Genomic DNA, 27,630 nt, shown 5'->3' on the forward strand with positions numbered 1-27,630 from the left:
TGCATGCAAATGGACTGCAGATTCAGCTAATTTTGCGGTTTAATTCATTTAATTTTCGCATCACACCAGCCAAACGGCTGCGGGCTTTGTAGCAGCACCAGAGAGAGGCGTGTGAGCCCTTTTGGGTTTCAGAAAGTTCCCGCTCACCTCGAGATCAGCAAAAACAAGTGTACAACATCTGTTGGACCATTGGACTCACGAGGCAGTGAGATTAAACATCGTGTTTTGTATTATGTCAAATACTGGGATCATGGCACACGTTTTTATGTGGCTTGCATTTTGTGACTGACACGCTCCTTGTCCACCGAGAATGCCACCCGGCCAACGAACCGTCGACTTGTCGCATCTCCCCCCACTGGGAGAATGCTATACTCTGCTTATTGCTCTCTTTGTGTGCCTAGTGTTCTGTTAAATTTTCCACCAGATCAGAAATTGCAACTTTGTGTTAAAAATGGCTGCAAATACAGTGAAAACACTCCAAACTTTCTTTAAATAAAGGACTATTTACTTACGTTTGATCATGGATGACATGTAGAAAAGTTGTCCTCAGACACATCCAGCCATGCTAGCTGCACAACAACTGCGGCCGCTCTCTCACTGTTTACGTCTTCGCCGTGGAGTTAAGCATTAATTTACACCATATTCTTGTCGACTATGTGGCAGCTATGCGCTCCTCCGACGTCAGCCAGTTTGTCCAGCGGTAATTTTGCAGCTGCTTCCCCGGCAAACACGCTCTCCTGCCTGCAGGAGGGGATAAGCTGTAACCTTGTCGCCCCGGGCAGGTTGCTGATCGGCGAAGACAATGGACAACCCCTCCGCCATGTGACATTGTCCCGGGATAGTTTTGAGTGATTTTTCGCTTCGAAAGGCGAAAATAGACTTTGAAACATCACTCGGTTCGGGCTAGCATTTTGTTTAGCTGTCACGCCTCCTGGTTTGTTTACACTCTCCGAAGCCGGGGCAGGGAAATGACAAAAGCCGGACAAATTTCAGTGGCATAAAATGTCGGGAAAAAATTCGGGAGGTGCGACAGTAAAGGTGAAGTCGACAGTTTTGACTATTATGGAGTAATTTGGCCATGTCGTACTGAATAAATTTTATTTTTAATATTTCATATTCCATTCAGCACAAGTCTGTCATGACCATACCATTTACTTAGTAATTGGGGAAAAATACTTGAATAAAAAGAATATCCTGTAAAAATATTGGAGAGACTGAAACAATGACATTTTGCGGCTGTCTTCATCGCACTTTTCTTATCCTGAATAATTCCCCCTCAATGGGCTGAATTCTAAATCAGATGAAACCGTGACCCTGCCGACGTCATCCTTCTGTCGGGGACGCTAGAGCCGTAGGCATGGCTAAACAGCAGATTAAAAGACTTATTTCTCGTCATCTGCACTTAGCCAAATTGTTGTATATAGTCGAATCGTCTCAAAATATGATTCTAATTCACATAATAATGCTATTTAAGTCTTTTATTTTTTCTCCTGTTATACGCACTTTAAAGACGCCACGCGATTTAACAAGCCAGACCATAGAGTGGCAAGCTTGAGTCTGACTGGTATAATGGAGTCATGCGATTATTGTTGCGACGTCTCATTGGTGAAACTGGTAGATCTACTGTTCGCATCGCTGGGAAATATCTAATATGCAGAATAAAGATGAAAAAATGTAATGACAAGTGTAGCTCAAAGTAGCAGAGTAAGAGTAGCGTTTCTTCTTCACAAATCTACTCAAGTGAAAGTAAAAAGTATGGCTTAGTAAAACTGCTCTAAGAAGTACATTATTCTCAAAAAGTTACTCAAGTAAATGTAACACATTAGTACCCACCTCTTGGCAAGGCAAATGAATTTCACACCAGTAGAATCGTAAACAATTTTAATACACGTCAAAATACAGCAAGTCAAGATAAATGAGTACAATAAAAATACAAAAAGGAACACTGCAAAAAACATTGTTATACAAGACAAAGCTAACAAATGACTGATGTAAGTATTTCTAGCATTCCCAATAAATGTTGGTGGCTTCTATAAAAACACAGAATAGGTTGAAACATCATAGAGTCGAAAATACTCACCGCTATCTAGTGTATAGATGGAGTCACAACAGACTTTAGAAATGCACACAACACTTACACACTCATCTTCATCAAAACAAAAGTCTTTAAAATTTAAACTCGTAAACTCAACTATCATCAAAATGTTGAAAACCTGAGTGGTCAAATTGCATCTATAAATGGTTAATAAAATATATTAGAAATGTAGAAGACTTTTACAACTGGAAACTAGCCCAAAAAGGCTTCATCTGTCATGTTTAAAAAACAAAACAAAAAAACATTATATATTTTTCCCTCCAGCAGTGTTGCTTGTCTTTGTGGTCTATAACCGAGGTTTTATCTGCAGGTTTCTCTCTGTAAAAGGAAGAAGGGGGGAAAAAAAGGACATCAGTGAAAAGTGAAGGTTATAAATGACAGTATTTCTACAACTTAAATGACAGAGTCAAAGTGAGTGAGTGTTGACTCTTACAATGTATGAATCCTGCCAAAATTGTGAGTGATGACATCTCAGCTGACAAGTTGGTATAATATGACAACAACAATGAATAAAAGGTTGCAAGAATGCGTGTCTATGTTTAAGAGTGCAGTCGTACTCTGGCTAATGCGTCAACCCCTGGCTAATTTAAACAAAGTGAAAGAAGTGGATTTTTTTTTTTTTTTTTTTTTTTTTAATCTACTTAAATTGCAATTCAGCAGAATGGAAGAAAGAAAATATGTGTTTGGTAACACACTGTATCAAGTGTTGAATGTCAAATTCTCTGAAACTAACTGGAGCTGGTGAAATATGTGGTTCGCCCTGAAAATCATTTTGTCTATTTTGCTCATGCACTCTCAGTATTTTTATGATTCGAAAATAGTTTTAAGTAGAGCTGGAAGATGTGGCCCAAAAAACATCATGATTTATTTATTTCTTATTTCCTGATCTTGATTATTTTCACCTTTTATTTTTGTAACTTGATTTTTCACACACACCCAGTACAGGCCATAAGATTGGATACATCTTCTCATTCATGTGTTTTCTTTATTTTCATGACTATTTACATTGTAAATTCTCACTGAAGGTAATAAAACTATGAATGAACACGTGTGGAATGATGTACTTAGCATAAAAAGGTGAAATAACTAAAAGCATGTATATTATTCTAGTATCTTCAAAGTAGCCATAACTTTTTTGCACACTCCTGCCATTCTGTTGATGAGCTTTAAGAAGGAGTCACCTAAACTGTTTTTTCTAACTTCACAGGTATGCTTTTCAGGGTTAATTAGGGGAATATATTGCTTTATCAATGGGGTTGGGACCTTCATTTGTGTTGCATTGAACGAGGTGTGTCCAAACTTTTGGCCTGTACTCACACACACACGCACGCACGCACACACACACATATATATATATATATCTATATATATATGTGTGGCGGAAAACACAGACAAGGCTGAAAAAGCAGTTTCTGCTCTTGCACCCCTCTTTAAAATAAACTGCTGTATTCTAAGCAAAAAGAACTGTTGTATTCGATAGAACAATATGTCTATATGCTGCCATAGCAGATTCATGGCGCAATAAGCCCCCGAACTATTTTTAGTTTGTCCGTTTTACCCCGGAGACCCCTGTTTACAGACGTCGCGCAACCACTTTTGTTCCAATCCAGCCATAAAAAGAAGTAATTATATTTATTATTCGAAATGTCTGTCATTTTTAGTTTAGAATCATTAAATGATGTCTAATATTTAGTTTAAAAAATAAATGAACGACTTAAAAAAATTATTCATTCGCATATTTTAAAGTTTTAAACAAATTACGTCACAATGAAAGAAATGGTGTCTAAATAAGTCACGGATATGTACCTCATAACTATCGCTTAATTGCATTTTTTTTTTTGTTACAGTCGCATCTTCCCCAATATTTTAGATGATAAATAATCAATCCAAACAAAGAAAAAAATGAAAAAAATAAAAAAGTTTGAAAGGGTAAATTATGAAAAAGAAAATCTTGACCACTCCGTCATTTCTGCAATTTCTGCGTCGCCATCCTTGCTATATTAGCATGTTTCACCCATAAAAAGTTTTTTTTTTTTTTTTTTTTTTTTTTTTTAAATGCCCCACTGTGTTTTCTGAGTGTTTTCCGCCATATACATCTTGACACTGTTCGTGTTCAATCCTCGGTTCAAGCTCTGGCGTTGTTGGTAGCGTTTGAAAGCTTAAATTTAAAGAAATTCTAAATGTCCATCTTGCCTCCTCAAGTGTAGTTTTGGCTAAGCAAAGCAAAGGACAGTCTTCAAGGTACTAGTCAAATGATCTGTTCGAAAAATGATTTTGACCCATTATGAAATACTTCATAATGATTCTTGTTCATTTCATTTATTTTTCTAGTTTGTTTTATTGCTTTACAACTTTTATAAACAACATTTTAATGGCTAGGTCTTTAAAGGCCTTTTAGAGGGCAAGTTCACAATTTTTTACATTAAGCTAGCGCGAGCCTATGGTGGCTCCATCGACTAATTAAACCCTCACTAACTCAAAGATTAAGTCTTGTGTGAAAAATTCAATTACATGCAATGTAATTTTTATGTTTAGGCAGCAAAAGGAGAAAAAATGGTACAAACTAACTGATAAGTTACTTTTATTGTAAGTCATAAGTCAGCTTCATTGTCATCTTCTTCATATGCACATACTGTAGATACAAAGAAAACGAAATTGCTTTTTCTCTCTCTATCCCTAGTAAAGATACATAACGTAGGACTAACATAAACGAGACATACATACATTGGAACACGAACATGACTGATAACAATAGTTACTTTGATAATAAAGTAATCAGTAAAGTAAAAAGATTACCTTTTTGAGGTGTAATCGGCAATACATTTTTTTTTTTTTAGTAATCTGTGATAACACTGGTGCTGAGTGATCATTGCATACTAAATGCAACTCGTAGTGCAAGCATTGCATTCGCATTACATTTAGCGTAGCGAGCGTCCTCTTAAACTGTTGTGTTGTTTTCGTTTTGTTACTGTCAGCTAAAGCTTACAGAAGTACTGCTCTGTGCTTTGGGTTGCAGATTAAACAATTGAAAGTTGGTGTTGTCCTTGTAGACGCTACAATATGTGCTTGTCTGTCAATGTTCATTCAAAATGTTGGAAACCTTCAGTTTTTTAATTGATTTTTTGACTAAAACCTTTAAATTTCTACAGACGAAAACATTTTGAGTATTCATGATCGGAAAAACGGACAAACACATGTTGAAATGCTTAAAATATGACTAATAAGTATTTCATCCCCCCCCAAAAATGAAAATTAAAAGGCCTACCAAAAACAACACTGGATCAATGGTTCTGTGGTCAGTTTACAAATTAAATTGTAAACTGCATTGATGAGCTGTTGTTTCCTCAGTGGTGCAGTTTTATGAGCATTTACCTTTGACTGCTGTGGTCTTGGCATGTAGCGGGTCTGGTGAATCTACCTCTTCGGGAGAGCTTGAGAGTGAGATAAAGGATGGTAGCTCGAGGGAACTTTTTGCAGGTGTTCCTGGAGTTTCCTGAGTTCTTTGGGGAATTACAACTGACAGACGGGCCCTGGCCAAAGAAACATAATTTGTTGCGGCATAAGAATTCAATCTAAATGATGGTTAGTCTTTATACCAAACACATCCATTTCTGACCTCTTGGGGCGTTCACTGCTACAGGCGCTCACATGGGTGGATGTACTTCGCTTGGCACGCTGCCTGTGCTGCAACTTACAGCGTGTTCCGCGAGGGCAAGAACCAGTCTTAGAGAAGTCCGGACACACTAAGGTGTGTTTCTTCTTACACTGGGGATTAATAACACAGAATGAGTTTTGTGGAAGAGAACATGTCATGCAAATAGTTGTTAACTTGTTTCTTAAAATGTTTCTCTGGTGAGATAATTTGGAGTTTAGCTATATTGTGTGGCTGATTGAGCTGCCTCCATGCTGCTGCTATGACACGTAGACAGAGCCTTGTCCTTCTAGTTCAAGCTTATATGCATTTCTTTAAATCAGGGGTGTCCAAACCAGGCTGCTGTGGGTCCTGGTTTTGTGCCAACTAATTAAACACAGACAATTTAACAGATGAATTTTCTGCTAAAACAAGCAGCACCAGACTCAAATCAACTAGTAAGACACAAGATTGGTGAAAAGGTGTTGTGTTGTTTTGTTGGAATGAAATCCAGCACACACTGCAGCCCTATGTGGAATATTCTGGACACCCCTGCTTTAAATCATCTCTCTTCACCAGAGAAAATTAGTGTAGTTATTCATTCTATACATATATCCTCTTCAACCTCTGAAACCAATGCAAAGATGAGAATGTTTGCTTTTCACACTAGTATTTTATAATTAATTTCAGCCTTAACTAGGTACACTGCTGGCCAAAAGTATTGGCACCCTTGCAATTCTGTCAGATAATGCTCAGTTTCTCCCAGAAAATGATTGCAATTACAAATGCTTTGGTCGTAATATCTTCATTTATTTTGCTTGTAATGAAAAACCACAAAAGAGAATGGGAAGAAAAATCATTATCATTTTACACAAAACTCCAAAAATGGGCAAGACAAAACTATTGCCACCCTTTGAAAAATCATGTGACGCTTCTCTAATCTGTGTAATTAACAGCACCTGTTACTTACCTGTGGCACATAACAGGTGGTGGCAATAACTAAATTGCACTTGCAGCCAGTTAAATGGAATAAAGTTGACTCTACCTCTGTCCTTGTGTGTACCATAGTGAGCATGAAGATAAAAAAAAAAAGAACTGTCTGAGGACTTGATATTTTAACCAAAAATTTTGGAGAAAGAATCTCGACTAACATCCAAACAAGTTCAAGCTGCCCTGCAGTCTGAGGGTACAACAGTGTCAACTCGTACTATCCGTCGGTGTCTGAATGAAAAGGTACTCCATGTAAGGATACCCAGGAAGACCCCACTTCTGACCCAGAGACATAAAAAAGCCAGGCTGGAGTTTGCCAAAACTTAAACTAAAACGTTCGGAAGAATGTTCTCTGGTCAGATGAGACAAAAGTAGAGCTTTTTGGGGAAAAGGCATCAAAATAGAGAGGCCTTCAAAGAAAAGAACACGGCGCCCACAGTCAAACATGGCGGAGGTTCCCTGATGTTTTGGGGTTGCTTTCCTGCCTCTGGCACTGGACTGCTTGACCGTGTGCATGGTATTATGAACTCTGAAGACTATCAACAAATTTTGCTGCATAATGTAGGGCCCAGTGTGAGAACGCTGGGTCTTCCACAGAGGTAATGGCTCTTCCAGCAGGACAATGACCCAAAATACACTTCAAAAAGCACTAGAAAATGGTTTGAGAGAACGCACTGGAGACTTCTAAAGTGGCCAACAATGAGTCCAGACCTGAATCCCATAGAACACCTGTGGAGAGATCTAAAAATGGCACCCTTCAAATCTCAGAGACCTGGAGCAGTTGGCCAAAGAAGAATGGTCTAAAATTCCAGCAGAGCATTTTAAGAAATTCAGTGATGGATACCGGAAGCGGTTGTTCGCTGTTATTTTGTCTAAAGGTTGTGCTACCAAGTACTAGGCTGAGGGTGCCAAGGGCCATTTTTGGAGTTTTGTGTAAAATGATAATGATTTATTTATTCATTTTACATTCTCTTTTGTTTTTTTTTCATTGCAAGCAAAATAAATGAAGATATTACTACCAAAGCATTTGTAAGTGCAATCATTTTCTGGAAAAATTGAGCATTATCTGACAGAATTGCAAGGGTGTCAACACTTTGGCCAACACTTTACTTTTCCAGCTATTCCAAACTATTTTGGGGGTTCCTGATGGTTCTAATGTGAACTATTGCCTTAGAGTAAAAGTTGAGTGGGTGATTAAGTCTGCAGAGTATTGTGCAAGAGATGGCGAGCTTTCACATGGATGTTTGCAACTGAGTCTGTATGACAGTGTAATATGGGTGTAAATTGGACGCTTCATTCTCTGTGAGATCCGATCCCTCCCACCTGTCAGAGAAGCTAATTATATTCACTCTAGGGTGCATGCCCCAAGGAGTGTGTTCCTGTGTGTGGAGTGGTAAGGAGTATGGGACTGGGAAGCAGAATAGTCCAGAAATAGAGTGAATAGAATGTTAGGGGGTGCATGTTTGTGTGTGAGTGTGTGTGTGTGTGTGTGGGGGGTCTTGATATAAATTTCCCAGGAAAACCAAGAAGTCTTGCTCCTCTCTCTAAACCAAAGCAGCACTTACACTCAGCTGTAGAATCCTTTCCCACAGCACCCTTGGGTGCCACGGATGCTCGGGCATTGACACAAGATGTTCCAATAAATCAAGGCTGCGACTAGTCACAATGATATCCATGGTTTTATATTTAGTGCAAGACTAATGCATGTGTCATTTGAATAAACAAAATAACAATGCAGTAATTGACTCTTTTTAAAGGGTGGCAAAACCCCATATTGTTTTTTTGAAATAATGCATTGTAATGAATGAATGCATTGTATGCGCAAGAACAAGTGAAACAAGCCTGTCCTTTGATGAATTTTGTGTTTGTGGAATAAGAACTTTAAAGGATAATGAACTTTTGTTTCATCAAAGTTGTCAGCTGCATCAGATGACATGGAACATGATTTCTGCAGGGTTGCCGGGCGTCCTTAAAAAGTCGTAAATTTAAAAACCGGAAAATCAAGGTCGTAAATCGTCTTAAATTGAATGGGAAATTGTAGCAGGTATTAAATTTCCAAACAATGCATTCAATGCCAGTGAAATCACTGTTGTACTCCGTAAAACCTCTAATGGTGTGTATTTGTTTTATTAATGGTTGTGCACTAAATATGGAAGCTCATTTCATTATTCATTAATCAGTGCTCCAGCTAGGGTCGGGGTGTCCCATCCCCTGTCCTTCCAGCTGACCAAATGAACCAATGCTGCCGATCATATTCAATGACTCACTGTTAACTTCTGCTACTTCTACTCAAACATATTCTATGTGCAATACTTATTTACGTGCAATATTAACATGCAATATTCAATGCCTCCACTGTTAACTGCTGCTGCTTCAATTATTTGCACTGCCTAAACATATGACTACCTCACACATATTTTATATTTATTTATACTTTTATCCTGCAAGCCACTTTCGAGATTTTTACTTCCTGCACTGAAAAGGGAGAATTTCACTGTACAACTGTATAACAACAATAAAGGGCTATTCTATTCTATTCTATTCTATTCTATTCTATTCTATTCTATTCTATTCTATTCTATTCTATTCTATTCTAGGACATGCCTGAACCAGCAGATGCGGTGCTTTGCGACCAAGGAAGATGCTTAGGGTTGGCGTGTACAGGCTCCAAGCACGTCATTGGAAACTTGCTGGGCCCACCTGATATTCTCGAGGGTTCTGAGAGTCCTATTATCAAAATCATCGATTCTTGCGGCAAGAGTGTGCTTCAGGTGCCATGTTTCTGAGCCAGGAATAAAGCTCAGGATAGAGAGTACGGCGGAGTTGTAAATCCGGAGCTTCATCTTGTGTGAGATGGTCAGGTGCCGCCAGAGTGGTTTCCAGAGAGACTACAGGGCAGATGCTGCCAGGGCTCGTCTGCGAATAATCTCTGGCTTTAGGTCATCTTGTGATCCGACAGTTTTGTCCATCCATCCAGGTCAGGTCGCGGGGGCAGCAGTTTTCGCAGGGAAGCCCTGACTTCCCTTTCCCCAGCCACTTCAACCAGCTCCTCTGGTGGGATCCCTAGGCGTTCCCAGGCCAGCTGAGAGACATAGTCTCTCCAACGTGTCCTGGGTCGTCCCCGTGGCCTCCCGCCGGTGGGACATGCCTGGAAAACCTCTCCAGATGCCCGAGCGCCCTCAACTGGCCCCTCTCAACGCGGAGGAGTAGCAGCTCAATAGAGTCCTTCCCAGATGCCCGAGCTTCTCACCTTACATGAGCGTATTAAATTTTATTCTTGTTTTTTTAACATTATGCACAACTTGATTCTATGTTTATTGTGCAATAATCTAGTTGTAACATGTATTTGTTACATTTTGATGCACTTTTATGCATTATAAAAGATGCATGTTTTGGGGAACTTGGAACGGATTAGGGCATTTACATGGAAAATGCGTCTCTACTTACGGAATTTAAGTTACGAAACTACTTCCAGAACCAATTAATTTCATAAGTAGAGGTACCACTGCATTTCTAACTGTTTGTTCATGAAATGGCCTTAAAATGGCAAAAAAAAAAAAAAAAAAAAAAAAAAAAAAAAGTTATTTTGACAACAAAAAAATAACTGCTTCTGTCCCGACCACTAGGCGCTGCCATTGCCATGGGAACCAACCAAACCTCATTGATTGGAAGAATAACTTTTTTATTTTGGATGAGCAATTGCCAAAGAAACAAATGGCCTCAAATAAATCAAAAACAGTTAAAATATGATGGGTTGCCAAGGAAAATTAACAGTGAGCCATGTGGTATGCATTTTACAAGGGATAAGTGATGCTCCCACCTCAAACTGTGTCAGTGCAAACTGTGTCAGTTCTTTTCACAAGCGCGCGCCAGGTATGTCGTCTGATTTGCAGGCATCAGGACTGTAAAACAATATTTGTGTGTGGCCATAATGCTGCAGATGAGGGTGCGGGACTAAGCACACAACCGGGTGAAGGTAAGCTAGTGTTTCTAAAATCATCCCACAGCCCACACACAAACACACATGCACAGAGAGCAGTGGTGTTTCACACATTGACATCATTGATCATGGTGGAAGTGTCCATTTCACTGCACAGATCCTCTCCACCCAATTCAGATCATTGCCTGGTAAATCTGGTGTACTTCCTCATACCAAACGTGCACCCAATCCTACGTACAATGCGTAACTTGTCTCCTATCAGGTAGAGGATGAGCTGGGACAACATGCGACTCTTGAAGGAAATGAATGGGTTACAATGTCCTCGACCTACAACGTTATCAACTTTACAAAGCCCGTGCCTCGTCCGTCATTTAATCCCCAGCACCAGTGTTTCTGCTTACCTAGTGTTTCTGCTTACCTAGTGCGTCTTTACGTTTGTGCACCGGGAGTATCTTTGCCTTTATTTCCTTCCTTTTGTCACCTAACGGCCCCCCCAAAAAAACAAAAACTGGATCTTCTAGCGATGCTTGTCCAGCCAAATGCCATTATTTCCTTCCTTTTGTCACCTAACGGCCCCAAAAAAACAAAAACTGGATCTTCTAGCGATGCTTGTCCAGCCAAATGCCATTATTTCCTTCCTTTTGTCACCTAACTGCCCCAAAAAACACAAAAACTGAATCTTCTAGCGATGCCTGTCCAGCCAAATGCCATGATAATGGCAACCTAGTTTAACATTTTTTTTTTCAATGTATTGTAGCGTCTATCAAATTCGTTAGCGGCTTCAATGGTTTATTTGCAACCGAAAGCACGGAACGAGTCCAACAAAAATTAAATCAAACCAGCCTTTGTGCACCCCTCCCTCTCTTTCCTGTCAGACACGCGATGTGTTTAGGGTCAGCATTAAAACACAACACTTCACACATCAGCATTGCAACCTCAAGATTACATGCAACTTGATTCGTTGCAGTGTTTGAATTTTTTTTATATTAAGTATTTTGACATTAACTTGTTCGTAACTCGGGACTCCATGGTGAGAGGGTGAGAACGAGTCAAATGTGATCACTCCCATATCAAGTGCATACCACCCCCTTTCCAAAGTGCAAGCTTGCACGTTTCCACCAAATTACGAAAACATGGTCTTCAACGCTGCATCACCTGGCGCAAACTCTAGCTGGTCTATATTTAAATGGCTGCGTTTACTAAGAAATAAAACCAAACCAAGACACGTGACAGACAACTTTGTCACAGCAGAGCATGCACCGAAGCAGATTAAACTGATGACAACATACCCGTCTTTACCAGCTCATCTGAAATATTTGTTTTACTGCCCACCTAATTTAAAATTTAATTGGCTGATTTCTACACTACAAAAACCCTTCAGGCTAAGGAAAGACTGATTGATTGGCCACTGATTATTATCGGCCAATTTTCATGTTATAGGTGATCAATGTCTTTTATTGCCGATCAAAACACATTAAAAACGGGGTTTTCTGGGTAAACCAGCAAGTCTGGAAGCCTGTGTAAAGGGATACTACACCCTCCCTTGTCTTTATAACACTGCAGAGGCGCAAACGGTGGCTACTCACCCTGCCTGCCTGCTTTCAGGGATACTGGGCTGTCGCCTCCCTTCTCCTCCCATGGTCTGGCAGCTACAGAGCCAAACCAGGGTTTCTACAGCTATCAGCAAATCTCATTTAATGTTTTTTTAATGCCACTTTAAACTAATTTAATGCCCATCCCCAACTGCAGATAGTTTCACACACAAATTGTAAGTAGAGCTGTCCGAACATGCCTTTTTAACAGATATTTCGATATTAACTCCAAAAATCCGATATCAAACAGATTCAGATTTATCCGGTCGGTGACTTAACATATTATGGTTATTTGTAGTGTGATGCCCCACTGGATAATGATAAATGTAACAACTTCAAGGTATTCCAGTTAACATTCTATGAAACATAAGAGAACATCCTCGACTGAAGTTATGGCAAAAGTGCCTAAATTGTGAAATCAGAATAACGCAAACATCACTTTTTTGATCAAATGCAAGTGCAAAGTGCCAATAAACCACTGCCATATCATATATGGCCCATACAGTGCTTCTGGCTCAAAATAACAACAAAGGCACACATCTTCAGTACAGTGAATGAGGTATGTAATTAGTTTATAATTCATTATATTTATTCAATCATTTAATTTTTGCACCCTGAATGCAAATGGTCTGCTCACATAACAAATCCCAAGCATCTTAGTTTAGTTCTAATGGTCAATAAGCATAACTGCTATGATAAGATGTGACCAGCCCTTGCTCAAAGGCAGAAGGCATTCACTTTGAAGGCAACATGCATATTGGCCCAAAACCAATAATGAAAAGCCGATAGCGATATTATCTGATATCGTTTTAAAAGGCTTTTTTCGGACGATATTACCGGCTATCCGATAATATCGGACAATGAATAAATTATGTAAAAAAAAAAGTTTTATCCATCAAGCTTATATCATTTTTAATGCCTAGAAAATTTAGTGTAATGCCTTTTAAGGCCTGAATTTTGACAAAATCCATTCAATGACTTTTAATGCTTTTTAATGACCCGCATAAACCCTGGAAAGAACCATGTGTGTGTGGAACTGTATTTGTGAGAGTGATGCTCCAGTGCTGGCCAAAAGTACTGGCGCCCTTGCAATTCTTACCATAGCATACCATAGAGTCCCTTTTCATTCATACACCGACAGATAGTATGGGTTGACACTGTTGTACCCTTGGACTGCAGGACAGCTTGAACTTGTTTGGATGTTAGTCGAGGTTCTTTATCCACCATCCGCACAATCTTTCGTTGAAATCTGTCGTCAATTTTTATTTTTCGTCCACATCTAGGAAGGTTAGCCACAGTGCCATGGGCTTTACACTTATTGACTACACTGCGCACAGTGGACACAGGAACATTCAGGTCTTTGGAGATGGTCTTGTAGCATTGAGATTGCCCATGCATCCTTAAAAATTTTTCTTCTCAAGTCCTAAAACAGTTCTTTGGTCTTTTTTTTCTCCATGCTCAATGTGGTACACATAAGGACACAGGACAGAGGTTGAGTCAACTTTAATCCATTTTAACTGGCTGCAAGTGTGATTTAGTTATTGCCAGCACCTGATATGTGCCATAAGTAAGTAACAGGTGCTGTTAATTACACAAATTAGAGAAGCATCACATGATTTTTTTTAAAGGGTGCTGGCCCATTTTTGGAGTTTTGCGTAAAATGATAATGATTTAAATCCCCCCCCCCAATTCTCTTTTGTTTTTTCATTGCAAGCGAAATAAATGAAGATATTACTACCAATCCTATCATAACCTATCATTTTCTGGGAGAAATTGAGCATTGACAGAATTGCAGGGGTGCCAATACTTTTGGACAGCACTGTACATTTTGCCACAATTTACTGTAAACCTAGCCATGAAAGGACATGTTAGTTGGGAAACATGTCTAAAAGATTCAACACAACTAAATAATTAGATGTTTAAAGAACAAACATTTAGTGTAGCATGGTGAGTTTTCAAGGCTCACTGCAGTCAAACGGTAGCTACGACAGTCCACATTTTATGATGAACTGCATGGGTGTGACAGTCAGAAGCCTAAAACAATAACCCCCCAAATAATGATTGACTTCATTGGAGTGGATAACCATCCTTTGCCAGTGGTTGAGGAAACTGGATTCCTATGCTTGCACTCTTACTTTGAGTCTCACTATCTGTTACCTCGACATATTGTAACACTGAACGCCCCATAAAGAAAGTGTTTAGACGGCTTTGTTTCATGGGTTGAATGAAGCCAGACCCACTTTTTTCTACTTTATATTATATAATCGAGGCAACGTTCATGTGGCACTTTGTTTTATTATTATTGTCCAGTTGAGTTGTTTTGATTGCATTTTCAAATATTTAGGTAAAAAAAAAGGAAAACCATTTTGTCCAAACCTCTTAAAATGTCCACTTTGAAAGCCGACAGTGGGCGTGTGATGAAGTCAAAGTGGCCCAGCAATGAGACTTACGGGTAATAGAGTGGTTAGACTAACCGTGACTTTTAAGAACCGGTAACCGTCAAATGTTTAATCCCTATTTTTAGATGAAGGTTTACAAAATGCTTCCTAGAAGAGAAAACCAGTCCTCAATCTAGCCTGATATCCCTAATTTCTTCTAGGCATTGAAAATGGAATAGAACAGAATAGAACAGAACTAAACATTTGCTAATACAGCTTGGTCCAGGGAGGTTGAGGGTGTATGCGATAAAATTCCAAATGAGGAGTGATGTAGAGAAGGCATAGGGGGATGGATGTGAGAAGCTGGTTTAACCCCTGAATTGCTGTACTGTATGCCTGGGTGGCTCAAAGTGCCATCCTCAGCAGTTTTCATGTCTATAATTACTGCCTGCTATCCATCATGGACCTACAGTACGAGAAACTCGCAGCGCACTGCTCCATAGCACGCACACACACACGTGCACCCCCACACGCGTGCACACACTTACTGACAGTCAAAAACACCGACCCACATGGCAAAAATCACTGAGCTAAGCACATCAACTAATAAATTAAATATTAGCATGATAGCAGCCCTTGTGTCTTACATTTAAGTCCCCATTTTCTATTTAAGTCAGGGAATAGGCAACATAGTAGGCCAACGAGTTACACGACTAGTCCTGTTGCGATAAAGAAATTTTAGTAGGCGATTTATTGTCTCACAAAATATTGCCGATATGCAATATGATTGTCATATTTTTAAAAACCTCCTCAACCACTAAAGTAGTGACCATTCAAATGCAATAAACTGTTATTTTTAAAGGGAACCATGGACAGAAAGGCTTGTGGTTCTTAAAATATAAATGTTTGACAGATAACAATTTGCTATTAAAACTCCTTTTGATGTTTTCATCATTAATAAAATTTGTAAAATTAGTTTAACTAGTAGGTCGTCACTGGTGTTGACATCGCAAAGCACTGTGGGTGGTGATGTCAATGGGCGGTGCTGCCGGGCTTTCAGAGTATGACTCTAGCGACATAAACATGTCATCTGTTCAGCCCTTTCCATTTGAACCCAAGAGGAACATTAATGGGCAGGACAGCACAGTCGACATTTCACAAAACGAGCAGCAAAAACAAAATGAACAGGAAAGATGGGATGAAACGAGAGTAGGACAAAACACGTTTTCCTGAAATGTCCCACACTGGCGAAACGTCCTACAAGAGGCGAATTTGACATCCAAAGTACTACTGTGCGCTTTCAGCTTGTTTTGTTTAGATGTATACAGAATGAACATACTAAAGATGCCTTGAAAATACTTAAACGTAGTACAGTGATTGGTTTTCGTGGTTAATGGGGACCAGAACCCGCCCGTGTGAAGTAGCGCACCCCGCCACCACCCACTGGCAGATACGTCTGTAAAATGACAGACTTAAGTCCTTCGGCACTGCAGAGGGGATGTTGTATAAGTGAATGTTATGAAACAGTTGTGATCTTGAACATTACATGCATGCTGAGCAATTGGAGCCCATGAGATTTGGGGACATTGCATTGTGTGATATGTGAGTGCTGCAGAGGTTCAGTTGAATAAAGTCAATCACGTTCACTCACAGTGTGTCTCACGTGCATTCAAAAGCAGAGCTGCCAACTTTTAGAAAAACCTTGGAGTGAGATTTTGTTGGGGGTGAACAAAATTTTGCCCGTGAGAAATTTGATGTGTGGCGTGTGTGCGTGAGAAAACTGGCAATTGCGTGTGTCTCACGCTCAAAGCGTGAGAATTAATAAAATGCTAACGATGGACGACGTTAGCCTATTTGGTTGACCAACGTTACTAACCGTTATGTATGGTGACGTTTAAGATAGAATCCCGTTTAGAATACTCGCTCAAAAGGCGCTCAGAAAGCGCTCAGTAGGCGCAGGAGGCAGTGCTTTTTTCTGGCCTAATACTAAATAAACAATGCTATATGAGCCGATGTTTTGAGCATGCTTGCAGTAGGCAATACTACGAGGCTAACAAGGTGATCTGCAGCTTGTTATGGGAACTGAGTTTACATTTACAACACAAAATCAAGTTCACACGCACAAACACAAACACATTTCTTTCAAGATTTAAAGTTTAAAAGAGTGGGTACTTAATGACGGTATATGTCACGAATTATAACATACCTAATCTCTGTCTGTAATCTAGGGATGGCCAAATGGAAGCCTCATGAAGCAATGAAGCTTTGCAGCCATTTGGTTTGCACATGTAGCAAAGCTTCATGGTGCTTCATTTACTCTATGGCGCCATCAAGTGGTCTAGAAGCCCAAGAGGTCAACAGTGTTAAGAATTCAATAGCTATTTGCTTAAAACCCTTTCTTGTCAAATGTATCAAATTTGATACACTTAGAATTTCATGATTTTGAGACTAATTCAGAATTTTGAAATGTCTTTTGTCAAAAAAAATAATAATAATAATGGATGCAAGTCAACTCATGCATCTGCAGGTTCCATGAGAAAAAAAAAAGGATTTAGCAAGGGTTATAGATATTAGGGCGCTTATTACACATATTTTTTTTCTTCTTTACAAATTTGAAAAAAAGGTTTAATTAAGACCTTATTTTTCAAATTTTATGATTCTCTGACAATTGCCTTACAGTATATTGCAGGCATTGCAGGGTCAAGACAAAGATATGAATGTGCTTGTGTTAGTAATTTAGTATGTGAACAAAATACAACATGTGCTAAGGATAATTTGTTATTCATTTTAGTTTAGAAATAATAGCAGCTGGCTTCAAACGGTTTCTTTTTTTTTGGACAATATTCCACCAGCTTTAGAAAATATTCTTTCACAAGGCACAGATGAAGCTGGGGTGCAGAGTAATGCAAGTGCCAGTTTACAGTGGGGAGAACAAGTAATTGATACACTGCCGATTTTGCTGGTTTTCCCACTTGCAAAGCATGTAGAGGTCTGTAATTTGTATCATAAGTTCTCTTCAACTGTGAGGGACGGAATCTAATACAAAAAACAGCAAGTCACTTTGTATGATTTTTAAATAATAAATGTATTAGATTTAATTTAATATTTGGTACAGAAACCTTTGTTTGCTATTACAGATACCAAACGTTTCCTGTAGTCCTTGACAAGGTTTGCACACGCTGCAGCAGGAATTTTGGCCCACTCCTCCATGCAGATGTTCTCCAGACCCTTCAGGTTTTGGGGCTGCTGCCAGGCAACACGGACTTTCAGCTCCCTCCATAGATTTTCTATCGGGTTCAGATCTGGTGACTGGTTAGGCCACTCCAGGACCTTAAGATGCTTCTTACGGAGCCACTCTTTAGTTGCCTTGGCTGTGTGCTTTGGGTCGTTGTCATGCTGGAAGACCCAGCCACGACCCATCTTCAGGGCTCTCACTGAAGGACGGAGGTTGTCAGCCAAGATCTGGCGATACATAGCCGCATCCATCCTCCCCTCAATACGGTGCAGTCGTCCTGTACCCTTGGCAGAGAAGCAGCCCCAAAAAATGATGTTTCCTCCTCCATGTTTCACGGTTGGGATGGTGTTCTTGGTGTTGTACTCATCCTTCTTTTTCCTCCAAACACGACGAGCAGAGTTTAGACCAAAAAGTTCAATGTTGGTCTCTTCCGACCACATGACCTTCTCCCATTGCTCCTCTGGATCATCCAGATGGTCAGTGGCAAACTTCAGACGTGTCTGGACATGCACTGGCTTCAGCAGCGGGACCTTATGTGCGCTGTAGGATTTTAATCCATGACGGCGTAATGTGTTTCCGATGGTTTTCTTCGAGACTGTGGTTCCAGCTCTCTTCAGGTCATTGACCAGGTCCTGCCGTGTAGTTCTGGGCTGATCCCTCACCTTCCTCATGATCAATGATGCCCCACGTGGTGAGATCTTGCATGGAGCCCCAGAACGAGGCAGATTGACCGTCAACTTGAACTTCTTCCATTTTCTAATAATCGCTCCAACAGTTGTTACCTTCTCACCAAGCTGCTTGCTTATTTTCCTGTAGCCCATCCCAGCCTTGTGCAGGTCTATTATTTTATCCCTGATGTCCTTACACAGCTCTTTGGTATTGGCCATTGTGGAGAGGTTGGAGTTTGTTTGTTTAAGCATGTGAACAGGTGTCTTTTATACAGGTAACAAGTTCAAACAGGTGCAGTTACTTCCGGTAATGAGTGGAGAACAGGAGGGGTTCTTAAAAAAGAACTAAGAGCTGAAATATTTACTAGTTGGTAATGTATTAAATACCTATTTCATGCAGTTAAATACAAATGTATTATTTAAAAAAATATACAATGTGATTTTCTGGATTTTTGTATTAGATTCTGTCCCTCACAGTTGAAGAGAACTTATGATACAAATTACAGACATGGCTCGCAAGTGGGAAAACCAGCAAAATCGGCAGTGTATCAAATACTTGTTCTCCCCACTGTATATAAATTTGGGTAGGTATTTTTATGTGTCTCACTAATGGATTGTTCATTCTGTCGATGTTTGGTTCAGATAGGTACTTTTGGACCTCCAGTGTTGCATCAGCTAGGGTGTTTGGGGATTAATAAAGTTTTTCTCCCTTACCTTATTGGAAGCAATGAAATCAAAATGTTCCCAAACAGGGGAGGGTCGCCTTTTTCGCGCAGGTTCCATCGCAAGCAACGGAGAAGGCTTGAAAATAGATTGCACAAGTTGCACTGTTGCGCATAGGTGTAACAAGTATAGGAGTCCGAAATCCACAAAATGTGAGATAACAGGCGATCACCATTGCGTTTTGCAACCAATTTATACCGTAGTCTGTACTGTGTTTGCAATGCGCACCAAACGTCGGACCACTCCCGAAGCGTTAACGTGATTCAGCCGGCCAGCGAGGCTTTACACGTCATCATTTCCGGGTTTTGCCGAAATGACGTGCGCCTCGATACAAACTTTGTGGAAACGCCCCTCCCATTACTCGACACAAGCTTCGGAATCTCGGCCCATTTCGTCCAATCACTACTGTAATCTTAGATTGGATATGACTTTCTTCAGAGATTCTTTCTCCATTCAGGTTTCTCCCGCGATTGTCTTCTTGAAGGTCTTCTTCTGTCGCAACTAGGATGTTTATGCAGCGAAAAGGGTTACAGTGGCGAGTAGCGCCATCTACTGTCGGAGGGTTTGAAAAAGTAACGAACGACTCTCGGCCCAAAATCAGATTGTTTTTTTTTACGTGAGAAATTGGATGTGTGGCGTGTGTGCGTGAGAAAACAGGCAATTTCGTGTGTCTCATGCTCAAAGCGTGTGAGTTGGCAGCTATGCATAACTACAGATAAAGCACACGACACGGGAGACTTTTCACTTGGCTCACGCAACATAAGCAGCGCATGTAACGCTCGTATTATAGGGCTGTTATAGAATGAGAAAATGTAAGGAGTTAGGAGTTACAGCAAAAAGTAGTTTTGTGATGTAACGTAGCGATTGTTACTGTGTTAGTTTGAACACTGTGTATGAGATTTGTGTATTTACCTTTTCCCCTTCGGGGCAGTAGCCTTTCACAAAGTCTTCACAGACTTTTGCCTTCTGGGAAACATAGACATGACTGTATGGACAATTGCTGTTGTTGCAGATTCCCTTGAGGAAGTATGAGCAAACTGGCATCTAAAGGAAAACAAAAGAAATCTGAGCATTTCCCTATTGAGGCTAAAATTGTAACATTAATGGTTGTTGTATGTCAGGCTCATCTTGTTGGTTTAAAAATGTTATCAGGAAATAAGAGAAGGAGAGTAATGGGAAAAGAATGAAGTGGTGAGGATTGACATTACAAGCCATTACATGAGTTTGTCAACAGGTGGGTGGCTTCAAACCACACAACTGTCAACTACAGATCAGCTCGGTCCAAGAAGCTGGTGATTTGCCATGGTGAGCAGCTGAATAACCTTAATTGCAGTTGACAGCGGTAGATAAGAGTGAATGTGTGTCTTAACAGCATGTGTGTTGGTGTGTGTGGCGTGCAGGGGTGAGCCCAGTGGAGGCCTATCTAAATATATCTCTGAGGGAGTTGTGGTCAGGGGTGGGTTTTCCTTGGCCACCCAACCCTCAGCACAGCACGTGGGTAGAATATGGATAAGATTTGTAATCAACTGCTCCAGAAATACTGATATAGGCAGCACCTTGACTAGCTCTCCTGATGTTTTCATGTGCACTTGATGCTTCATATGTGGGTAGAGTAACCAAAAATTTAACTCAAGTAAGAGTAGTGATACTTCAAAATAATTAGGCTCGAGCGTATGACGTGGCACTCGCGAGGTTTCCGCCGCTATCGCCATTGTGGAAGCGAGAAACATAAACTGAGGCATTTCAACACAGGTCGCTCTTTAAAAATGGTTTGAAATTATTGTGCGGTAAAGAATTGCAACAACCGATCGAATAGAAAGGAGAATGTACAGCTCGACGGAACACCATTGAGTTTCTTCCGGATCCCTACATGGAGAAAAGGCGAGGGAAAGCTCATATCTGAACTTACCAAACGTCGAAGAATGGCATGGGTGGCCTCGATCAGAAGGAAGGGCATAACGTTTGATTCTCCAGTTACACACTGAGTTTGCTCTATGCACGTCCACTCCGGTAAATTAATTTCGTTTGTTTACGCAAATTTCAGTAACTTTACGCCCTAAGTCGCCCTGTTGTTAGCTATTGCTACAGCTAAACAACTAGCATGCATACATGTGCATTGTCTTGATAAGACATCATTCCTGTCGTTGCTAAATGAAAAAGCTGTAATATTTTGACGTGAGAGAGTGGCAAAGAATTTGTACACAGGCTACATTTTATGCAGCAAAAGATTTGTACATCCGTGGTCACAGACTAATGTAAACACACATTGCCTACCTTTGCTAGAAAGATGGTGTTGCCGTTTGCTATGGCCATAAAGTGAAGATCCTGCACCCATCCGCAGCAAAACTGTTCGTAGCTTTGTAGCGATTTGTATTTTCGGAATTGCTGATGAGTGTAGTAACATATACCAAACACTAAATACAGCGTGATGTCCATTTCGCGTAGTGGTGAAAGCTTGTCGACATCTTTATTCCATTTGTGTTCGGCTTGCTCGTGAGGGTCAACCTTGTTCACATCCTTAAAATTGCTCACATATCTGTCCTTTGCCGTGGTAACAAGTTTGTCTCTGTTTCGAACTGGCAAGTTTTCCTTACATTTTTCCATCTTTGGCACTCGTAGTTGAATTGTATTTGCCGTTAAGTTTAAATGTCCCGTGATGCAGACGTGCTTCCGCAATGGATGCGTTGTCGCAAATCTCGCACGATCCCGTGCTGCTGTGACGTAAACGCTCGAGCCTAATACTACTGAAGTAAAAATAGTCACACAAAAATAATGTACCGTATTTTTCGGACTATAAATCTCAGGTTTTTTTTCATAGTTTGGCTGGGGGTGCGACTCCGGAGTGATTTATGTGTGAAATTATTAACACATTATTATATAATTTCACATGTTATTTAGGTGTTTTGGAGTGACACTGATGGTTTGGTAAACTTGTATGTTCTTTATGCTATTGTTATCTGAATAACTCTTAATAGCTATGTTACGTTAATATACCGGCCACGTTCGCATTTTGTTGTTCATGCATCATGTAACATTATCATACTGTGCACTTATTCAGCATGTTGTTCTCTATTGTATTTTTATTTTAAATTGCATTTTAAGATATATATCATATCATATAGAACATATCTGTTCTATGTGTTGGATTTTATCAAGTAAATTTCCCCCCAAAATGTGACTTATACTCAGGTGTGACTTATATATGTTTTTTTCCTTCTTCAGAGGGCATTTTATGGCTGGTGCGACTTATTGTTTGGTGCGACTTATAGTCCGAAAAATACGGTACTCAAAAGAAGAAAAAAAAGTACTGAGGTAATGAGTAATTGCTAAATATGTGTGATTTTTTTTTAATGGTATATTTTTTCCCCAGCAAATCATCTATTAGGGGTGTGCCATCTTAGACACCCCACGATTCGATTCCACTACGATTAAAGGTGGTACAATTCCATTCTTGAACGATGATCATGGTTATCACGATTAATATAGTAAACAAATTTTTGTCCATTGTTTATTTAAAATATCCTAATGATTCAACAGGAACGTTGGAAACATGCCCATACAACAAAAACCTGCCCTTAAGCTGCTTTTTAATTTATTTATTTTTACAAGAAAATGCGAAAACATCAACGATTTCAAAGGGAGTACTTATTTCACTCAACAATACAATAAAATTTACACAGGTGGAATGAATTCCATTTTCTGGAAACAAAGTGTCTTTAGAAATAAGCCTTCTTTTAACCAATATACTTTGTTTTCACAGATTTCTGTACACTTTCGCATGTTTGTAGTGTTACCGCTGTACTTAATCATGGTTTTACACGTACTGCATATGAAATACACTTTAGCGAATTAGCTAATTAGCTGAGCGCTTGGTGCTAACGATTAACACCTCAAAAACAACAACAATAAAGGCTATTCAGTACAAGAGGGTTCATGTAATCACCTCTTATAGACGCATACGGGTCTTAGCAACACACTCAGGACATTTTTCAATTGACATGACTTGAAACTACAGCTGGACATCTGAAAGACAAGGTGCAACGAACTATCTCTCTTCCCCTCTCGCTCTAAAAAATAATGTGCGCCCCGTCTCATACACAAATGTAATTTCCCGTCTTTTGAAAAAGAGTAAATCTCTCACTCAGTTACAGGCAGCATCCATTATAATGTGCTTGCGTCCGTTAAAGGTGTCCGGGCAGCAGACGTGTCTTGAATTTCGTTCCGCTACGAGCGGCTGTCATAAAATTATGAGGGAAAATCATCGTTTTTGAGCCTTTATGAATCGTAATCGAATCGTCACGTGTCGAATCGCGATGCATGTAACAATCGACTTTTTGGAACTCCTCTAGTATATGTACTGTTATCATAATATACTACAGTGCTGCAATGATTAATCGAGTAACTCGAGTAATTCAATTAGAAACAAAAGCTTCGAAATAAATTTTGCCACTTCGAGGATTCATTTGATTACTGATGTTGTAATGGTTTGTTTTGACAGTTTTGCATTTAATTTTATTGATTTGGGTGGTTACACTGCCCTCTAGTGGCAACAGTGGATATGCCATAACTCGTCTAAAATGGCTGAATCTAGCTGCTCCCTGTTAAGACCAACATAAGGTATGTTTTGGTCGAGCTGACATGTGTTTACGCATTTGTTTAGTTTAGAAGTATATTTCGCATTTTTTTTGTTTTGTTTTGCGGGAATTTGTGTTTAAACGATTTGTTAAGAGCATCGGGGGGGGAAAAGTTAGCATTTTATAGCATTTAGGCTAGCGGACTTTTGCTATGCAAGTGAGTTCTTTTGTTGTACTTAGATCATTGAATATTTTTAATTAATTTGCTCAGGTATTTTAATTTATTTTGAAATGCAAATATTGCTCTTGTGATATGAAAGTGCAATTCTGCGTAGCTTGAAGAAACACTCAGGAATTTTATTTTGTACCTGCATTTAATGCGCTTTTAAAAGTGTAATCTTAGCTCGCCGAAATAAATATTATTGCAAGCATAAACACTTGTTTTACATATCCTAAAATTTATTCTGCAATGCATTAAATGTTCGTAATCTGATTACTCAATCTAAACTATTTGATAAATTAATCGCTTACCTAAATAATCGATTGCTGCAGCCCTAATATACTATTGCCTTATATTACATGGCCATTTTAGGGCCATAAGAAATATACATAAGTCCTCGAATTCAGACTACAAATATGTACAGAAATGAAACATCACCCATCCAAGCAGCATGAGTGCCCTCTAGTGGAGAAAACACATTTCCTACCATGAAATTAAAACGTATGTAATCGTACCACCAGTTTTCTGTGGTCTCTCGGTGCCAAATAAAAACTAGCAGAGAGTAATGTTGACTGCTGTGCTCTCTGTGAAATGTTGATTACGGTTCTGTATAGACGCCACAGGATTGAACAGGCTGTCTTCCAACTGCAACCTTGTGTGTGGTCATGTGATTGTACTGTTACATCTGATTGGTAAATGGAGTCGTGATTTTTGTTGCGACATCTCACTGGTGAAACGTGTAGAGCCACTGTGGAAATCTTTGGAATCAATCCAGTAAAATCATCCATTTGGCGGAAAACACAGACAAGACTGAAAAAAAAGCAGTTTCTGCTCTTGCACCCCTCTTTAAAATAAACTGATATATTTTAAGTGAAAAGAACTGTTGTGTTTGACAGACCAATGTGTCTATATGCTGCCATAACAGATTCATGGCGCATTAAGTCCCCGAACTATTTTTGATTTGTCCGTTTTACCCTGGAAACCCCCATTTACAGACGTCACACAACCGCTTTTGTTTAAACTTAGCCATTAAAGAAGGTAAGTAATCTTATTTATTATTCGAAATGTATGTCATTTTTAGCTTAGAATCCTTAATTGATGTCTAATATTTAGTTTAAAAAAATCTACAAATCTACTCAAGTAAAAAGAATGGAGTGGTAAAACTACTCTTAAAAGTACATTTTTCCAAAATGGTTACTCAATTACATGTAACGAAGAACATTTAATGTGTTACTATACTAACTACATCTGGTATGGATTGTATTTGTGTGTGCTTGGGAGGGGGCCAGACCATGTCCGAAGTATTTGTGGTAGAGGTAGGGACCACGCTACAGGATTCAAACTATCCAACACTTAACCCCCTCTCACATATCAACCCCCTTCTCCTCAAGATTCCATATAGTCCTAGGGTGTCCTCAAGAAATAAGAAACGGAAAACCCCAGGGAGGGAGGGCTAAACAAGGCAGGTGTAGTTGTTGGGAGAGGTGGCCTTATGAGAGACAGCTGGCCTCTCAGCATTAGTGGGGAGAAGTGTCACAACCAACATAGATTTTGATTGTGTATGTGTGTTTTGAGGGAGGCGACAGGGCGCTTGTAGGGTTGTTTGTCTCGGAAAAAAAAACAGAAGGCTGAACACACTTGGCACTTACCCATTGTGTCATTTAACATTTTACATTTGACAGACCACATCAAATACAGAGTTCGCCTTGATAGAGCCAATCTGAGCTGACGTTGGACAAGAGCAACCAAAATACACACTGCACTGGTCAAACAACCAGTTATAATACAGTGGACCCTCATGATATGAGCACAATACATTCCATGACCAAGCTTGTAACGTGAATGTGCTTGTTATTATGGATGGAGTTTCTCAATAAGAAATAACCAAATTCCAGTTAATGTATGCCATAGGAGCCATAATGATATTGACAGGATACACTCCCCAGACACTGCGCCACGCCTTCAAGTAGGGGGCCGTCCCACACTCCGCTTCAGTCGGTCACAGTTCAAACACATGCAACAATCCAATGACGGATTTAGGTTGAAAAAGTACAAAAGCTGCACCGCATACAAACAGGAAGGTTTGTCTAAGGAGTGATTTTTTTGAGGATTCTATGTAATAATTAATATTTTTTGTACCATGCATGCATTTTGAAACGTGAAAAAAATCAATGGGAGAAATAAGCCGCTACGGCATTGGTGTCATAATTCGCAATATTTACGTAAAATAAATATTAACTGCCAGTTTTCTTTTGGTTTTAATCAAGAATCGAAACCGTTTTACATTCATATCTATGAAGAATTCAAGGATTTAAGCATTTATTCACAATAATTTTCAACGAAAAAAGCTCTGGCGGTGCCAGAGTGGCTTAAAGAGCATACGACAGGAGAAAAAAAGTCTTAAATAGCATTATTATGTGAATTAGAATCATATTTTGAGACGATTCGACTATAGACAACAATTTAGCAAAGCGCAGATGACGAGAAATTAGTCTTTTAATCTGCCAGTTAGCCACGCCTACCATTATAGGGCTCTAGCGTCCCCAACAGGTGGATGACGTCAGCGGGAGACTGGGCTTATCTGTTTTACTATTCAGCCCATTGAGGGGGAATTATTCAGAACGACGAAAACGCGACGAAGAGAGCTGCAAAATGTCATTGTTTCAGTCTCTCTACTCCAATATTTTTTACAGGATATTCTTTTTATCCAAGTATTTTTCCCCAATAGCTAAATAAATGACTTGAGAAGGACCAGCCAGCCCGTGGAGGGGGAACTATTCACAACGAGGAAAACGCAACCAAGAGAGCTGCAAAATGTCATTGTTTCTGTCTCTTTACTTCAATATTTTTACAGGATATTATTTTTATCCAAGTATTGTTCCCAATTGCTAAATAAATGGCATGGTCATGACAAATAACAGTCTTGTGCTAAATGGAATATGAAATAATAAAAATGCATTTATTCAGGAGGACATGGCAAAATTAGTCCATAATGGTCAAAACTGTCGACTTCACCTTTACTGTTGCACCTCCCGAACGATATTTTATGACACCTAAATCGGACATATGTCATTTCCCTTCCCCGGCCACGGAGAATGTAAACAAACCAAGAGACGTGACAGCTAGCCGACATGCTAACCCGAACAGAGTGATGTTTCAAAGTCTTCGAAGCGGAAAATCACACATAACTAGCCCGGATTATTTGACATGACGTCTGGATTGTCGATTGTGTTCGCGGAACGGCAAACCACCCGGCGGAGAGCAATTTACAGCTCGTTCCCAGTTTTGAAGCTTGATAATATTTATTCAACTTGTTAGGATAAACATTCAATAGAAAAAAATAAGATTTAATAGTTTTATGTTTGACAATTCAACACAAACAGCAGGTATGGTCATAGGCGTTTTTGGCCTTTACACATACTATGGTCAAAACAGGTTATATACTGTCCAAAATAGTGAGAAAAAAACATATATATCATCTAACACAAAAAGGGTTTGGAAGATATCTCTTTGTGAAGTTAGGTGTTGTACCCATCAACCTATCAAAAGGATATGCGTACATGCAATCAAGCTTCTCCAACACA

At 39.6% G+C, this 27,630-nt stretch overlaps 1 protein-coding gene across 1 annotated transcript in view; it reads right to left on the reverse strand.

Moving 5' to 3' along the window:
- Positions 1-1,853: 1,853 nt before the first annotated feature.
- zc3h3 (zinc finger CCCH-type containing 3) overlaps positions 1,854-27,630 on the reverse strand; it is a 102,976-nt gene continuing 77,199 nt past the window's right edge. Inside the window, exons 9-12 of the mRNA XM_057840988.1 lie at positions 20,165-20,296; positions 5,712-5,860; positions 5,468-5,625; positions 1,854-2,413 (exon numbers count right to left, since the gene is read on the reverse strand). Coding sequence (XP_057696971.1) covers positions 2,382-2,413; positions 5,468-5,625; positions 5,712-5,860; positions 20,165-20,296 — 471 coding nt within the window. The 3' untranslated portion in view covers positions 1,854-2,381. The remainder of the gene's footprint in view (positions 2,414-5,467; positions 5,626-5,711; positions 5,861-20,164; positions 20,297-27,630) is intronic.

The sequence above is a fragment of the Corythoichthys intestinalis genome, chromosome 7 (assembly GCF_030265065.1).
Source record: "Corythoichthys intestinalis isolate RoL2023-P3 chromosome 7, ASM3026506v1, whole genome shotgun sequence".
NCBI lineage: Eukaryota > Metazoa > Chordata > Actinopteri > Syngnathiformes > Syngnathidae > Corythoichthys > Corythoichthys intestinalis.